Source organism: Pantherophis guttatus, chromosome 3 (assembly GCF_059756535.1).
Source record: "Pantherophis guttatus breed Tessera chromosome 3, ASM5975653v1, whole genome shotgun sequence".
Lineage (NCBI taxonomy): Eukaryota > Metazoa > Chordata > Lepidosauria > Squamata > Colubridae > Pantherophis > Pantherophis guttatus.
Genome location: NC_142065.1, coordinates 193,482,745 through 193,501,709, shown reverse-complemented (window position 1 = coordinate 193,501,709; position 18,965 = coordinate 193,482,745). Strand labels below are relative to the sequence as shown.

At 40.0% G+C, this 18,965-nt stretch overlaps 1 protein-coding gene across 2 annotated transcripts in view; it reads left to right on the top strand.

The window, feature by feature from the left end:
• SYBU (syntabulin) overlaps positions 1-18,487 on the top strand; it is a 62,873-nt gene extending 44,386 nt beyond the window's left edge. For both annotated transcript variants that reach the window (XM_034422191.2, XM_034422192.2), the window contains 4 exons: positions 5,241-5,346; positions 13,960-14,166; positions 15,263-15,412; positions 16,678-18,487. In XM_034422191.2, coding sequence (XP_034278082.2) covers positions 5,241-5,346; positions 13,960-14,166; positions 15,263-15,412; positions 16,678-17,779 — 1,565 coding nt within the window. In that variant the 3' untranslated portion in view covers positions 17,780-18,487. The remainder of the gene's footprint in view (positions 1-5,240; positions 5,347-13,959; positions 14,167-15,262; positions 15,413-16,677) is intronic.
• The last annotated feature ends 478 nt before the right edge of the window (positions 18,488-18,965 follow it).

Here is an 18,965-nt window from a genome sequence, read left to right as displayed (position 1 = left end):
ATAAAATCTGTCACTACCTCCATTTCTTCCCCATCTATTTGCCAGGAATTGAGAGGGACAGATGCCATGATCTTAGTTTTCTTAATGTTGAGTTTCAAGCCAACTTTTGCACTCTCCTTCTTCACCTGCATCAAGAGGCTCTTTAGTTCCTCTTCACTTTCTGCCATCATCTGCATATCTGAGGTTGTTGATATTTCTCCCGGCAATCTTAATGCCAACTTTTGATTCATCTAGCCCTGTTTTTCTCATGATGTGCTCTGCATATAAGTTAAATAGGCAGGGCAGAATTGATAACAGTCTCTATATTGGAATTACAAGTATTTTTTACCCTTTCAGTAGACATGCCCTTAAATCTAGGGAATTCAAGACCTTCAGAGGGCCAAATAAACATCACAGCTTGATATACATTATAGATGGTTTTTTAAAAACCCTTATTTTACTTGTATTTCTTCCAGCACATTGCTGCAGCCACTAATCACCAGTTGCACAGAGAACAAATAAAATAGATTAATTTGCTCCTAACAGGCAGCCTTTTCCTATTGGTCTGGGTTCTTTTGACTTGTTCTATCCCTTGTCTTCTCTAGCACCTTCGTCAAAGGGAATGTGGACTTTTTGATGAAGCTAGCCTGCAGAGCATAATAATGGGATGCAACTGCTACTCATGAGAATACTCCATTGCTGATAGGCTACTTTTTAGTAGAGTCGGTTGCTATGGTACTGGGTAGGTTTGCTTACCAGTTACTCTGATGTGAGGGGTTACTAAGTGATCTGTCTCCATGGAGACACCAGGATAAAACTATGTTCCACGGAATACATAAATTACACATCCCTTTACGAGAGAATCTCACAGGCTTTTCTTTTTGTGAAGAGTTTGCCCCCCCCCCCAGCTATTCTGGAAACCTTGAGTAAATACACAATCCCAAATGTAAGCAAAAGAGGCCAACGTTGTTTAAATTATCTTCTGTGTAAGGTCTCGTCTTTGTATTTTTTGAAGAAGCTACCTCTGGAAATCGGGCGCAGAAATGATGAGAGATTTTGATGGTGAAAGTTCCCTGGTCTTTTTGGCCTCAGTGTGATTATTACAAAGACAAAAATCAATCCCCATATTCTGTTCTGGTGGCATCATAAAACTACTAGGAAGTTAAAGTAAGAGGGGTGTTAAAACTGAGAAGAGGGCATGCAGAGGAAAGGGTGCAGCTATGCACGTAGAAAATAAATTGATATAAGAGTGTTTCTGAAACCTTGAGACAACAGGAAAAGGTGAGATAGATAAAGCTGCCACAGAGCTGCTTGCTATGCTTTACAGGTAGTCCTTGACTTGCAACAATTCATTTAGTGACCGTTCAAAGTTACATCACCAAAAAAAAAGTGACTTATGACCTTTTTCACATTTATGTCCATTGCAGCATCCCCATGGTCACATGATCACAATTCAGATACTTAGCAACTGACTCATACTTATGACGGTTGCAGTTGTCCCGGGATCATGTGATCACCTTTTGCGACCTTCTGACAAGCAGAGTCAATGGGGAAACTAGTTTCACTTAACAACCGTGTTTCTAACTTAACCAGCTGCAGTGATTCACTGAACAACTGTGGAAAAAAATAGTCATATAGTGGGGCAAAACTCACTTAACAAATGTTTCACTTAGCAACAGAAATGTTAGGCTCCATTGTGGTCATAACAGTGAGAATTATCTGTATTTATTATTAAGAAAAAATTATTCTGCCCAACCCCTCTGTTACATTTTTTTTTCCTAGTTCAAATTGAAAGCTTTGTGATTCATGGGGAAAAACATAGTATTTTAGGACGTCTTTTCCTCTTTAACAATCTAGGAAAACTTTGAGCCAACATAAATATGAAACTGGACCTATAAACACTTTACATAATCTGTTGTTTATTCTAAAATATCCAAAAGGTTGACCCAGAGCATAACTTCAAGCCTGCTTGTTTACTTTTCTTGTTCTTCTTCTGCATTACTGAACATTTTTCCCATGTCATCACACACTATAATATTTTTCCAAGTCATTACAGTATAAATCCTGTACATATAGAAGTCTCTCTGTCTGTATTTGTACCCTTTGCTGGGATATTTTAACTCTGATTTATTCTTTTCAGTAGTTAACCCCTACCAGTTAGTTAATTCAGTAAATCAAAATTAATATTTTATCACATGGCATTCTCACAGCAGATAAGTTTCTTCATCCAAAGAGCAATAATATGATAGTTAAGTTGAATAATAATATTATGTTAGAAGAAATGAGGTATGTCTAGTCTAACAAAGAGAAGGAGTAGGGGCAGGGGTGAGTTCTAAATTCTTTTACTATCGGTTCTGTTGGCGTGGCTTATTTTGTGGGCGTGGCTTGATGGTCATGTGACAATTATTTAGGATTTAGCAGAGGTACTGGTCTACCAGGCTTTTAACTCCTTGCAGAGCTGTCAGATCTACCCATTTATTTTTGCAGGCACTGGTCTACCCATTTATTTTTGCAGGCATTGGTCTACTCATGTATTTTTGCAGGCACTGGTCTATCCATTTATTTTTGCAGACACCGGTCTACTCATTTGTTTTCTTTTAACACTGATCAGCTGTAGGGCGGCCCTTTGAAGCCCCGCGGCAAGAGTTTAAACAGTTTTTTTCCCTCTAGCTCTTAGCTGGGACTCAGGAGGCAGCAATAGATTTGGGGTGGGGCCAAATAAAAGGTAAGAATAACAGGAGGAGGTGGGGGGAGAACCAGTTCGGTGACATCATATCGTCACCGCTACCGGCTCGGCGGAACCGGGAGGAACTGGGAGGAACCCACCACTGAGTAGGGGTGACATAATAGCAGTCTTCCAGTACTTGACAGGCTATCTAGAGAAGAGGGGGTCAACTTATTCTCCAAAGCACTAGCGGATAGAACAAGAAGTAATGGATGGAAACTTACCAAGGAGAGATCCAACCTAGAACTAAAGATAAATTTCCTGACAGTTAGAACAATTCATCAATGGAATGGTTTGCCTCCAGAAGTGGGTGCTCCATCACTGGAGGCTTTTAAAAAGAGATTGAAGAGCCATTAGGATCTCCTGCCATGGGCAAGGGGTTGGAATAGAAGACCTCCAAGCTCCCTTCTAACGCTATTATTCTATGTTCTATGAGTCAATTCTCCCTGATCCTTTGTCTACACTCTACAGGAAGCTCATTAGAGGGGAGATCTAACCCTATTATTCTATGTTCTATTACTATCAGGAATCTTCTTATTCATGGTAGTCCACTGAAGAGATTGAGATATTAGCTGCAGCCGGAATAACATGCCACTGGCTCCATTCCAGGGGTGTCAAACTTGATTTCATTGAGGGCCGCATCAGGGTTGTGTTTGACCTGGGGGGAGAGACAGGGGGCGTGGCCAGCTCGACATCACTCGTACCGGGGGCACCTGTGGTGGCCCGAGTGCTCTGCCAGCAAAAACAGGCTCCTCAGCTCCGTTTCTGGCTGTGATGGCCTTCTTCAACCCTTTGCTAGTGAAAACAAGCCCAGGAGGGCCACATATGGCCCATCCGAGCTCCGTTTTCACTGGCAGAGGCAATGCAGGCCGGTCCTTTGCTGTTTCCATGGCGGCTCCGAATCCGGCCCGTGGGGTGCTTAGATCTGGCCCGTGGGGCCGCCATGGAAACAGCAAGGGACCGGCCTGCGTTGCCTCTGCCAGTGAAAACGGAGCTCGGATGGGCCGTTTGGCAAATCTGGCCTGTGGGCCTTGAATTTGACACACCTGCTCCATTCCATTTAATTTAATACAGAAGAGCAGTCTTCCAAATAAACACTTTTAAGACTATACTATGAAGTCAAGGTTATGTGGTATAGGTTCATCTGAAAAAAGAATCAGAGATGCACTGACATTAATAGAGGAAGAACATGTGCCTGTTTGGGTTTTTTAAAAAAAGTTAATGGTAAACACAATGGAGATTTGGTGTGCCTATATACTATCCTTTCTTTTAAAAAATCTAAAAAAAATATGTACCACTTTAAAGTTAATGTTTTACCTCTGAATTTGGGGAGTGTGATTTTAGATAGCTGGAAGTGGATGGTATGCCACTGGCTGCCCTTCCTAAATCAAGTAGATATTTAATTATTTATTATGGGAATTTATATGGCTCCAACCCAGTGGTGAAATCCAATTTTTTTTTTACTACCAGTTCTGTGGGTGAGGCTTGGTGGGTGTGGCTTGGTGGGCATGGCAGGGAAGGATACTGCAAAAATATCCATTCCCATCCCACTCCAGGGGAAGTATACTGCAAAATCTCCATCCCCACCCCAATCCAGGGGAAGGATACTGCAAAATCTCCATTCCCACCCCACTCTGGGGCCAGCCAGAGGTGGTATTTGCCGTTGCTCCGAACTGCTCAGAATTTCCACTACCGGTTCTCCAGAACCTGTCAGAACCTGCTGGATTTCACCCCTGCTCCAAGCCATCTTAATCAGATTGAATAGGCGGCTAAAGTCCGTAAAACCTGAAATATATAAAAGCGATAGAAAAAAACAATACAAGACACTGGGCAAAGGAAAACTTAATCAACCATAGCAGAAAACACAATATAAATTTAAGTTTGATTGCAGCTTTGGGCTTAGATCCAGAGTTCCTTGGGAAAATGTTCATTCCAGAAATGAAACTGTATAGCCAATAGAGTTGGGGGCCATACAGAAAAGAAAGATCTATTGCCAAGCATGATTTTTCTCCCAGCTGGCAACTTTTCAATATCTAAAAAGAAGTCTTTTTTCAGGTTAGGAACACTTTGGATTTTTTTATGGAAACAGCTATTATAAAGCACAAGGTGCATTAACATGTCAAGTGATTCCATTATTCCTGCTAAACAAAAGGAACCCAAGCAAACAAATAGCTTTCAAGTTCAAGAAATGAATTAAAATGTTCTTTTTATTATTATTATTACAATAAATTTCTCTTCAAACAAAAATATTCTCAGGACGGCTCATAACAATGAAAAAGAAACCACTTATTTTATTTGTTTGCTTAATCATTTAATTTGTAGAAGAGCTATTTTTATCTCGGTTCTTTATTCCTGGGGAAATGTTAAAATATCTGAAAATGGGATCTGCCCTTCCAGTTTTGCAAAATTGCAGGATGGGAAAGTCTCAAGGCAGGCAGGATGATGGTGGTGATTCATAGTGAGGCTTGTATGTCGTACATTAATCTTTTGAGTTAGAATTTCCATCAAAATTTATTCCTCCCTTTTCCTTTTTCAGGAAGCGAAGCTGATTTTAGTTCATCGAGTAGTACAGGAAGCATTTCAGCTCCTGAAGTTCACATGTCTGCTGGTTCCGGAAACAAAAGATCATCATTTTCCCGCAAGTATGTCAAAACATTTTACCCCGTTTCATTTGGGTTATTTATAGTGAAGTGAGGACATTAGAAGTATTCCTTGACTTATGACCACACTTGAGCCCAAAGCTTCCATTGCTAAGCAAGACCGTTGTTAAGTGAATTTTGCCCCATTTTACAACTTTTCTTGCCACAGTTGTTAAGTGAATCACTGCAGTTATTAAGTAAGTGACATGGTTGTTAAGTGAATCTAGCTTCCCCATTAACTTTGCTTGTCAGAGGGTGGCAAAAGATGATCTTATAACTCTGGGATACTGCAACATTCATAAATACATGCCAGTTGGCAAGCATCCAAATCTTGATCATATGACCATGGGGATGCTGCAACGGTCATTAAGTATGAAAATTTTGAAAAAAGTATGAAAAAAATACTTTTTTTCAGTGCTGGTTTAACTTTGAACAGTCATTAAATGAATGGTTGTAAGTCAAGGACTTATCTGTATTAGAGCATAGAAGAGAAGGAAAATAATTTCAATGGCCCCTTTTATCCATGCATGTCTTCCACAGTTGCATCTGTGATCTGTAGTAGAAAGCGGAGTCTCACATTTACATGAAAATTATTATCTTAAGATACTGTTAGGCACAGGATTCCCTGAAATCCATTTTTGTATTTCTGAGAGACCCTTTAAAGATTGTTTCCATTTTTGGTTCATTTTCCTGCCTGTTTTGAAGCAGAGGACACCTGAAAGCTGAAGTTTAAAAAATAAAGTATGTTCAATGTTGTTCTTAAAATTAAGAAAACAGTCCCATCCCTCCCCAAAGTAGTGTAGTATTTAAAATATGTCTCCTCTGATGTGAGAGGGTCTCAGCCAGTGGTGGGTTTCAAAAAAATTTACTACCGGTTCTGTGGGCGTGGCTTGGTGGGCGTGGCATGGCTTGGTGGGCGTGGCAGGAGAAGGATACTGTAAAATCTCCATTCCTCCCCACTCCAGGGGAAGGATACTGTAAAATCTCCATTCCTCCCCACTCCAGGGGAAGGATACTGTAAAATCTCCATTCCTCCCCACTCCAGGGGAAGGATACTATAAAATCTCCATTCCTCCCCACTCCAGGGGAAGGATACTGTAAAATTCCCATTCCCTTCCCACTCCAGGGGAAAGATATTGTAAAATCTCCATTCCCTCTCTATTCCAGGGGAAGGATACTGCAAAATCCCCATTTCCTCCCGATCAGCTGGGACTTGGGAGGCAGAGAATAGATGGGGGCGGGGCCAGTCAGAGGTGGTATTTACCGGTTCTCCGAACTACTCAAAATTTCCGCTACCGGTTCTCCAGAACTGGTCAGAACCTGCTGAATACCACCTCTGGTCTCAGCCACTTTTCTCAGTGTCCCATCAACTGCAGCTTTAGGACCTATCAAAAGATATCCAGGCCACTAAAAGATTACCCACAACTCACTTAAAGTTATAAAACTGAAGCAGAACACTGATGTCATGGGTTCTGCACATTGATTTTACAACCCAACAAAGTGAGTAATAAATAATTAGAATGTAGAGAACAAGGAAACAGTTGGCCTTGTTCTCTTCACTGTATTCTTTTAATGCTATTAACCCTCTGCCAGCACAACTTTCATCCCATCTGGTTTTGTCAGTCTGAGTAGGTGTCTTGTTGCATGCTGAAAAGTTGTGCAAAGTTGTGACTCCTTTGGGGCAACAAAGCATTGGGAGCTACAGAAAGTATCAGGTTTATTTTATTTTATTATTTATTAAATTTGTGAAAAATCTCACTGCAAGGTTGGGAAATGCAAGTTTGAAACTTCTGGAAGTCCTCAGAAGTTTAACAACAATCCTGGAACTCTAGATAGTCCCCATCCAAATTCTAGCAAGAGCCTATTTTGATTGGCTTTCAGGCTCATTTTCCACTTCCACTGGGATCTTTTTACTTAATGGGTGACAAATACATCACGGCAAATGCTTTCGTGGATAAATGGTCTGTGTCATCAGCTAAGTGTTTTGAAAAGGACCAAAAAAATGTGACTAAGAAATGAAAGAATTCTTACTTTGTATTGCAAAGCAGGGTGTGGGAGATGCAGGCCTATAGAGTGTTCATCCAGCAAAGTTGTATCATCTAGCTGGGCGTGTCTGGCCTCAAAAAATCAAGCAGGTAGAACCTGGTAGTAGCATTCAGTGGAGTTGTAGGAGATGACTAGGTTGAGCCCGAGGAAGGGATCAAATGCGTCATCAGTTATGAGTCCTTACAAGCCTACAAAAGATCTATGTACAATCCACCATGAATTCCTTATCGATCGCCAAATTGCTTTGGCTGTTAGTAGTTCAGATTCTTGTAGAGAGCTTAAGTTTACAATAAATCTTGATACCCATTTGAATTGCCTGGATCTCCTGATTTCCTTGGCGCTTGACAGGAGTTTTTTTTACTATAACTATATGGAAGATATTTTGCTTTGCTTTCTTTTAGGATGTTTTTCAACTTCCCAGTGTAGCTTGCACCCTTGGAATATCCTGGTGGTGTCCTATCCAAGGGCTAAACAAGAAGTTGAAAACATCCTAAAGGAAATCAAAGGAAAGCAATGTCCATATTGTTGTCAAGAAGACTTTATATATCTTTCCAAGCTCAGTTCAAGGGAACTTTCACTTTTCAAGCCGCTAATATTGCATTCATTTGAGGGATTTTTCAGTTTTATGGCCAAGAGTTACTTTTTTCAGCTGCTGCTGCTGATCTGTTTTACATTTAAACACACATGCTGATACATTCATACTATTTTCACTATGTTCTGGCCAAGTACAAATTGTGGTGGTGATTTCCCCTCTTTCTAACAAAAATTCTTTTACAGTGAGAATTGGTTTGAATTACATGAAAAACGTGGCAGCTTCCATTCCAATCCTTCTTTGTCTCAGAAAGAATTCTGGATGTTTGAGCTGGAGCCGTTTATCATGATGACAAATCCCAACAAATTAGTTGAGCCAAGGAAGCAAAAGAGGTCCTTGGTGCTCTCCGAGCTTGCTTGTTTTCTTGCAGACGTTTCATTACCCAAAGCAGGAAAATCATCAGTGCTAGTAAGGAGTGTGCAGTTTGCTGTCAGTTTATATCCTAGTGCAGGGGTCAGCAACCCGTGGCTCTGGAGCCGCATGTGGCTCTTTCATCCCTCTGCTGCGGCTCCTTGTCACTGTTCGGCTCCACAATTGATAGGGCTTTTGGTTAGGACAGGTAGAGGAAAAAGGATGCCATGCTAGGAGGAGACTCTATGGTGGGGGAACCGGACTTCCAGTCGGCAGAGGAAAAAGGACACCGTGCTAGGAAGAGACTCTATAGTGGGGGAACCGGACTTCCGGTCAGCTCCAGAATTGAATGGGGGGCTTCTAGTTAGGACCTTTGTGGCTCTTTGAGTGTTTAAGGTTGCCAACCCCTGTCCTAGTGGCTTATCTATCAGTGTCCGAACACATCCACGAACACCCAACTAGCAGTCATAAGACATGATGAAAATTCTTCACAGCATATATAGACAGTTTTAACCATAGTTTCAATAGGGAAAATGTGTCCATTCTAGACCAAGCCAAGTCCAACAATGCCAGGGAATTTCTAGAATCTTGACACTCTGACAAATCAGCCATCAATAAAATAAATAAATAAATAAATAAATAAATAAATAAATAAATAAATAAATAAATAAATAAATAAATAAATAAATAATTTTATTTCTATACCGCCCTTCTCCCGAAGGACTCAGGGCGGTGTACAGCCAATTTAAAAACACAAGACACAACAATGATTAAAAATTAAGATAATTAAATAAATTTGGCCGGATTAAAACCCCAAAAATTTAAAACACCCCAATTAAAATTATTATGTTGATAGCCCGGCTAGTCACATAGACATTAATAACATCTATAGGCCATGCAAAAGAGACTATTATTCAACACAAGGACCCAAGCATCTCTCTACCAGCAATCAGCACCCAAATCAGCATAGATTAACTCCAAGGTTAACATCACACCAACAATCAAGTAAAGAATACCCCAAAACAAGAAACTGCCAAAGAAACATCTTCCACCGGAGAGGTTGGCAAAGATGTTTAAAGACAAATCAGCTAAATGTTGGAAGTGCCACCAGATAACTGGATCTTATTACCATATATGGTGGACATGTGGAGAAGCAAAGAAGTATTGGACAAAAATAAAGATATGGTTGGAAAAGATATAAAACAACATATTGAGTTTAAACCAAAAATATTTTTGTTGGGTATCTTGTCTGAAACTTATAATGAAGAAAATATATATTTAATTATTCATGTATTAATAGCAGCTAGAATTGTATTTGCACAATATTGGAAAAGTGAAGAAATTCCTAGTGAAAGGAAGGTTAGGAAGATTAGGAAAATATTAGAATGTGCAGAAATGAATAGACTAACACTAGCAATTAAAGAGAAAGAACAAACTGATTATTATATGATATGGGAAGTATTTTACCAATGGTTAGAGGGGGGAAAAAAGAAATTGGAAATAAAGGAAGAAGACAATAAGAATAGAAAATATATTAAAACAGAGATAAGAATAAAATGGCAATTGATAATATGAGTATGATGAGAATAACTATGCTAAATGTTATTATTGTATTTGTACTAGAAGATATGTTATGAAGGAAATGAAGAGTTACACAAGGTATAATTGTTTAATGTATATAATTTGTGGAAGGATGTTGCACAGAAATATTTGTACTCAGATGACGCACTGTTTAAGGAGAGATGGATTGTTTATATATGTTTTTTAATGAAAAATAAATAAATAAAATAAATGAAAATAAATAAATAAATAAATAACTTATTAAAAAAAAAAGAAACTGCCAAAGAAGCCAACAGCAAACAGCCCACTTCCACCAACACTGGCAGGCAAGCCACTAAAATATAAACTGACAGCAAACAACACTCCTTTACTAGCACTGACGATGTTACCTAGTTTGGGTAATCTGCAAGAAAACAAGCAAGCTCAGAGAGCACCTCATGTCAATCCTGAGCTACAAATATTCTCCTTTTATTAGTACCAAGGAAGCAAAGCAAGGAAAACAGAGGTTAGGCTTTTACTTTTCCACCAAAGTCCTAGTTTGCGTCCTTTCTAATGGAGCCTTTGAATCAATGAGCTAAACTCTGCCTGCCAAAAATATCTTGGCCATGCCATGTGCGCGGAATAGAGGGCCTATTTTCTTCCTAGTTTAAAATTGTCGGTGCAGCTTTTCTTTTCCCGCATGAGGGCCAGAGATTCATTCAGTGCGATGGTAATGCTATGCCGTCTTCTTCCCTTCCTCCGCTCTTCTTTTCTTGAAATGAATGGGATCGAAGCCACTAACCTCTGTCTGGTGATGCGTCTGTGCTAAACACCCATGCCACCATCTGGATGATATAAAGTGTTCCTTGCCATGGGTGGAGGAAACCAGTTCAAAGAGATCCTTAATTAAGACTTTCTGCTTCTTGGCTGCTGACTTCTCATCCAGGCGTTCTGCCTATTATTTGTCAGTTTATTTTTGTACTTCAGAAGATACGGTTTTAATTATTAGACGTGGGTGCATGCACACACTCACACATACATACACAAACACACATACACAGAGAGAGGGAGAGGGAGAGAAAACTTTTAACAAGCATGTGTAATTTGTTCAGTGTTCACATTACAGGCCTAACATAATACGGTATAATAAATATTTATTTGATCTATAATTTTCCAGTGAATAGATTCTCCAACCAGTTGTCAAAGCAAAATGCACATGGTTGATTACATAGCAACATGCTATGATGTTGTTATGAAATATGCTTAGAAATAAAACATTTTTTTAAAAATGGACTTTTAAGAAATCAAGGTCTCATGCTTTCAAAATTAGATTTGCAGTCAATAGAGAAAAAAAAACAGTGAAAGTATGCTTACAGTCTGGCATGGTGCCTGAATAGACCATGGATATTTACAATTGTGGCTTTGTCTCTGGTGACCTCTGCACACTGTCATTTAGAGCAATTATTAAATAAAAACAGGCACGCAACTCTAAACCAATGTTTCTCAATCTCAGCAATGTTAAGACCTTTGACATCAACTTTCAGAATTTCCCAACTAGCAAGCCTACTTTTTTTTCAAGAAAACTTTGAAAAATGGCAAAATGTAATAATAATAATAATAATAATAATAATAATAATAATAATAATAATAATAATAATAATAATAATAATAATAATAATTTTATTTCAATACCGCCCTTCTCCCGAAGGACTCAGGGCGGTGTACAGCCTAATTAAAAACAGAAGAAACATCAATTTAAAATAATTTAAAAATACTAAATAAATTTGGCTTAATTTAAAACCCCAAAAATTTAAAACATCCAATTTAAAATTATATTGCTAACCCAGCCTGGCGGAACAATAGGGTCTTGAGTGCGCAGCGAAATACCCGGAGGTCAGAAATCTTACGAATTTCCGGGGGCAGTTCATTCCACAGGGCTGGGGCTCCCACAGAGAAGGCCCTCCCCCTGGGTGTCGCCAGCCGACATGACTTGGCCGATGGCACCCTGAGGAGACCCTCTCTGTGGGAGCGGACTGGCCTGTGGGAGGCTATTGGTGGCAGAAGACGGTCTCGAAGGTACCCGGGTCCTATGCCATGGAGTGCTTTAAAGGTGGTAACCAACACCTTGAATTGCACCCGGAAGACCACTGGGAGCCAGTGCAGCTCGCGCAGGAGGGGTGTCATGTGGGCGCAACGGGCGCAATGTACCGTACTTCTTTTTACCAAGTCTTTGATTATTGGAATGAACCTGATTTTAATCTTTAATTTTGATGTTAATTGCACTGAGTTTCCTGTTATTCTTTATATTTTGTATATTTTGTTATTTTTAATCAATCTTTACCAATTCACACAAACCGGAAGGTGAAATATAAATTAAATAATTAAATACATAAATACCATATATCTACCAACAGAAGAGAGTATATGTAACTCAGAGTTGAACTGTGGGATCCTTGGTGCTCTCTGAGCTTGGTGGTTTTCTTGCAGATGTTTCACTACCAAACTAGGTAACTTCATCCATGCCAGTAGATAAGTGATGGTGTTACTTAGTTTGGTAATGAAACATAGTAAGAAAACGACCAAATTTAGAGATCACTAGGGACCCCATAAATAAATCTATTTTTGTGTGTCTGTGACCCATTAAACCACTTCAAAGCATCCCGAAAACTTGTTAACATTTCACAAGATGTCAACAGGGTTATGTGAAATTTCTGCATAAAATGTTGAACGTCTTGCATTGATGCTCACACAATTTGGAAAGTCCCAATCAGTAAACTATTGTACTGGTTTTACCCTGATTGCCATATTAAAATCCTTAGGAAGTCTACACAGGTAAAGTATTCCTTACCACCCAAAGGTGCTTTTTCAAGAGGCAATTGGACTTTCTGGGTTTTTTTTGAAGAGGTTTCGCTTCTTATCCAAGAAGTTTGGGACCACCATGACCTGGATGCCTGAGAATCTCTAGACATTTAGTTATTCCTTACTACATTTTTAATTCAACAGGGTGGACAATTTCACAAGGCATGACATCAACTCTCATCATATACTCCCTTCACACATGATAAAGATTTCTACATTTCAGATGGTGATCTGTTTTCCAAAATATACTTTATGAATTCTTAGTTTGTGACTAAGATCAGATCAGATATAGATCAGAGTCTGTAAACTGTCCAGGTGTCATCTGCCACCAGTCAGAGTTTTAAACTCTGATGGCTTTGTTCCCAGTCCGGAAGTCTTTCTGTTATAGCATATTAACTCTATATCAGTTAATAATTTCTGTATTTGCAACCACCAGGTAGGAACTCTGTGAATCCACATTTACAAATTTTAAAAAGGAAAAGTTGACTTATTGTAAAAGTCTCATGGACTGGTTCAATAAACCACTTAATCTATGGGTGTATAGTTAATTGGCATACATTTGTGCGTGAATAAAACAATAATGCGGGGGACGCGGTAGCTCAGTGGCTAAGATGCTGAGCTTGTCGATCAAAAGGTTGGCAGTTCAGCAGTTCGAATGCCTAGTGACGCATAATGGGGTGAGCTCCCGTTACTTGTCCCAGTTTGTACCAACCTAGCAGTTCAAAAACACATAAAAAATGCAAGTAGAAAAATAGGGACCACCTTTGGTGGGAAAGTAACAGCGTTCAGTGCGCCTTTGGCGTTTAGTCATGCCGGCCACATGACCATGGAGACAACTTAAGACAGCGCTGGCTTTTCGGCTTTGAAACAGAGATGAGCACCGCCCCCTAGAGTCAGGAACGACTAGCACATATGTGCAAGGGGAACCTTTACCTTTACCTTTAAAACAATAACTCAGAAGAAACTGATAATTTAAAAGATCTGCAAGTGACATCTTGAAAGAGAAATTCTTCCTTAAGTAAGAAAGAATACAGTAAATGTCTCTGCTAACTACATTGATTCAAAATAAGCATTTTAAATATATATGCTGCCTGGTTCATGATAAAAGTGACCCAAAGAGATCTTGGTAATTATTGTCAAAGATAATCAGTAAAAACTGTCACAGCTTCATGTCTTTTTTTTTAATATGATGTACTGTAACCCATTGTTGACACTGTTGTCTCTTTTAGCCGGGGACCTCATGGCCGCAATCATGGTTCTTTGCCTTATAAATCTGGGTCCAGCCCTCCAACCACAGCCCGTGAGAAGGACTTCTTGTCGATGCTGTGCAAAAATCAATTGAGCCCTGTCAGTCCCCATCAGAATTATGGTGCCTCTTCAGCCAGCAGCAGCAATTCCGGTTCATACAAGGGAAATGATAACAGCCCAACTTTTAGGCAAGTGAACTCCTCCATAATATTTATCTCCTTGCTATCCTACCACTTCCCAAATCTTTAAACTCTTTCATCTCTAGCTGCCACTGGAGTTTCTCCAGGGCACATTATTTCAAGCCCATGAAATCTCTTGATCTTTGAGCTGCTTTGTTTTGAGCATTTGAACAAGCTCTTCTATTTTCTTTTTTCTCCTCCCCTGGGAGGAAGGAATCTTTCAAAAGGTCACATTCCTAACTTAATGTCTGTGTTAACTATTTTTCTTTCCTTTTGAACCCATCTCCCTTGTGTGATGGGATGTAATCTAACACCATTTTCCATTCCTTGGCCTGCATCTGCTTCAGAAAAAAAAAATTCCATTGTATGGAGCTGCTCTTAAATTCAACTATCTCTGCCCCTACTTGACCTATTCTTTTGGTTGCTTGTTCTGAAGTTTTTACCAGGAGCAAATGTGTAGCTTCTGGCTTCAAGTGTGATTAGTCCTTGGACTCTTTAACAATTACAAGAAATAGAGTAAGTGGGTTGTAGCTACCATGATTAACATACAGTGGTTTTTCTAAAAAAAAAAAAAAAAAAAGCAAGAGAAAACTTGTCTTTTCTGTTGAAGCCAATTCCTCATTGGAAAGTGTTTAAAATTGACCTGCTATCTCCCAAAAATTAATCCAGATATCCAGATTTCAAGAATTGTTTCAACCCAATCTGGCATTAAATCAATCTTTTTTTTCTTTTTTCCTTTCTTTCTTTTTCTTTTTCTTTCTTTTTCTCTTTCTTCCTTCCTTTCTTTCTCGTCCTCCCTCCCTTTCTTTCTTTCTTTCCCTCCCTCCCCCCTCTCTCTCGTGTGTGAGAGGGAGGGAGGGAGATAGGTCTTCAAAAAAAAAAAAAAGTAGCCAGTTCAGTAATGCTTACTTTGAGGTAAATGCATATTTTATGATTTGTGGACTTTAACTCCCAGAATTACTGGCTGCAGAATTTTGGGAACTGAAGTCCACACATCTTAAAATTGCTAAAATTGAGAAACACTGGCATATAGGAATGCAATTAAAGTCAACTATGCAGAATACCACACAATTCTGCAAGCATGACAAACTTTTCCCTACTGCAGGCGGCCAGTACGATACAATTCTTGCGGTGAGAACCATGGGATTAAGCCACCCAGTCCAGAACAGTACCTGACTCCTCTCCAACAAAAGGAAGTTACAGTGAGGCACCTGAAAACAAAACTGAAGGAATCAGAGAGCAGACTTCAAGAAAGGTAAAAGTTCTGGCTAGAAACAAAGGCTAGAAGGCAAAGCTTGTTTGGAGGTTTGTGATTAGGCTATTTTCCATTATCTTCTAGACAGATGTCAATTATAAACCTAAATTACAGATTTTCTAAACAATGTTTTGGAAGCTTAAGTAACTAGATTGAGAGACAGACCATTTCAGAAGGGAAAAAATCAACATTGGAGAGATAAATAGATACATGTATTTTACTCAAAAGGCTCTGAATTTGTAGCACCTCTAGATAAATGTTGGGAAAGACTAAAGACCTTTGGTTGATCTAGTGCTGTAAACTAGTAGTAAGCAATCTTGTACCCTCTTACTTTAAATTTCTAAAATAAAATATTGTGGGAATTGTTGTCCAGAATATCTGAAGGACTTCAGGTTGCCTTGTTAGAAGGAATGTCCTTCTGGGTTCAGTTCCAAGTGGGGAGAAAGACACTGGAAACATGGAGACTGTTTGGAAAGATGGTTTTAATGGTAGACAGGGCCACATGGTTTTGAGGTCCTGGGCAGAAAAGGCGATCACATGTTTCAAGATGTTGGGTGAAGGAAAAAAGGGGGAAGATGCTGAGAGTGCCTGAGTTTTATACCCTCTGTTAGGCCCCACCTTAGTGTTTCCTGTTCCTGTATAAGAAATGTATCCTGATTGATTGTCAGACTCCCAGGGGGAAAGGGTCTTAGCTAACTCTGAAGGTTGTCTCCCAGGCTGTTCCTGTTGACTGTGAAAAACACTTGCCATATGATCTATGTCCGTGATGGCGAACCTATGGCACGCGTGCCACAGGCGGCACACAGAGCCATATCTGTGGGCACGCAAGCGTTGTCCTAGATCAGCTCCAGTGCGCATGCGCCCACCAGCCAAATAATTTCCAGTCCCACCAGAAGTTGGGAAACAGTGTTTCCGGCCTCCAAGAAAGCCCCTGGAGCCTAGGGAGGGCAAAAAAACAGGCCCACTGTGCCATCGCATGCCAAAAGTGGGGGGAGTGCGAGGGGGTCATGCGCGCATGCATGGGGAGGCAGAGTGCATTGAATTATGGGTGTGGTCACGTACGCATGCAACCCCCCCACAATCCCCCGCTTTTGGCACGCGATGGCAAAAAGGTTAGCTGTCACTGATCTATGTTATTCTGTCCCCAAACAAAAGAAAAGAAAACCCCTCTCCACTGCCCTACAGCTTCCTCATTAATCACCATGTTTTTAATCCTCAGAGTTGGAATCTCAAAAGAGCATAACTTGGTTTTTTCCCCTCCTTAGAGAAAGCGAAATCAAGGAACTTAAATCTCAACTGGCACGCATGCGGGATGACTGGATTGAAGAAGAATGTCATCGCGTGGAGGCCCAGCTTGCCTTGAAAGAAGCACGGAAGGAGATTAAGCAACTCAAGCAGGTCATTGAAACGATGAAAAATAGCTTGGCTGAGAAAGACAAAGGGATTCAGAAGTATTTTGTGGACATCAATATCCAGAATAAGAAATTAGAGTCTTTGCTTCAGAGCATGGAATTGGCCCAGAACGGCTCTTCTCGTGAAGATCAAAGCCTAGAATATGAATGTGACTTGTCACCTGACAAGTCTTTCAGCATGAGTACAACTTATTCCAAGACGGAAGACAGCATGTTCACAGAGAACCATTCGGTGGAGGCAGATAGCGGCGTACTGCTCAGTGATGATGTTGCGAATGGGAATGACATTTTTGAAGAAACCATGTTTGCTACTACTCCTGAATTTGGTCACCCGGCTCTTTTTACATCTTCTACTTTCAACCATCTGGATCTGGTGCAAAGCCTAGGCAACTCCCAAGTAGAGGATGATAATCATAGTGAAGCCATGGAACAAGCTGTTCAGGCTGATGTGTTGCTATACAGGTCAGGCATGGAGCAGCTGATTGAGAACATATTCAAGGCACAAGATGTTTGTCCAATCAACCCATCTCCCGTTTTGGTGGAATCCAGTGTATCTCATCCTGAAAATATCTCAGACTTGCTGGTGGATTTGACACCCACAGATCCAAATTCTGCTATCCTCTTATCTCCATTGGAACCCATGCCCAGGCCCGTGGATTCTCGATATTACAAAAACCGAGTCATGAAGGAACTGGATTTCATAGATTATCACACCACAACCCTTGCGAATGTGACAAAGATGTCTGAAGGGAACATTGTCAAAAGGTATTGGAGCAGCAACTTCCTCATAGATCTGTTGGCCATTGGTGCCCCCATTGTGCCAACAATCATGTGGATGTTTAGTACTAGGAGGGGAGGAACAATTCCAATCTTCACTTTTGGAGCATTGTTTCGTGGCTGCTGCCTGCTGGCCTTGAATTCTCTTCGTCAAGAACCGGTTATTCTTCAACGTTAGATAGCACTGTCTTGAATGGTGTGCCAAGAGATTGTATTCTGGTGGATATATAGTGAGGCCATTTTAAAAAAAAATAAGTGGTGTGCATCATGGTGAATCTGCCTGTTTTGCTCCTAAATGTTTGATTTGCACTATATTTAATTGAGAACATGTTCGTTGTTTGAAATGGAAGGCAAACTATTGATGGCATGGAGACATGTTTCCATTAAGTGTATACACAAGTGCATTTATAGCGCATGATCAGCACTTTCCATCCTGTGGTCGGATGTATGGATTGTGATACCAAATGTGTTCTGATGTGAGGGTCAGGTTCATTCTTTCAAAGGCAGCATATATAGTCCCAGCATGTGTTGTCTACGCTTCTTAATGGCACAATTGTGATGCAGTCACGCTCGCATTCCATTCATCTTGTGTACCCAGGGATCATAACCAAATCTGCCCCCCTCCCCCCACAAACCAGTGTATTCATGTAGATGGGTGGGAATCTTGAATTGTGTTCTTTTGTTTATAAATATGGCTGTGAATATATTTTACTGAGATTTGTCTGAAGTCTTAAATGAAGTCTTACTGGAAGTGTAATGTTAATCTATGAAGGAATATTTTAAATGTGTGATGTATTAACTTATTTTTCCTCTTGTTTAATAATCTTTTCAGGAAAGCAAAGACCCTTTGAATCACATGTTGTAAATAAAGCATGCTGAAACTGAAGTGGTGTGTTTGTGGTAGTTACCTATGGCATAATTCAACAGATTTTATGCTGTTATCCACATAGAAGCTTTAGAGGTTTCCTCTGGTATTTGAAGTAGTGACTACCGTATTTTTTGGAGTATAAGACACACTTTTCTCCCTCCTAAAAGAGGCTGAAAATTTGGGTGTCTTATTTTATTTGCCAAAATGTGAACTTTCCTGCTTTTAAAAATGAAAAATACGAGCAAGGAGCATTTGGATGACTGGGTAGCCTTGCGTTCCCCAAAAGTTTTTTTAGTGGTTCTTGACTGAAGAATGTTTGCAAAAACACTGTACACTAGTCACTTTCACTCTCCAACTGTAATCACCCACAGAAATCTATACGTTCCTGCACAGGAATCCCTCTCCAAGGAGAAATGGATGGAGATGGTATAAGAAGACGGGATGATTATAACTAAGGAAAGTTCAGAACTAAATTGCCAATAAGTGGAATATGTGT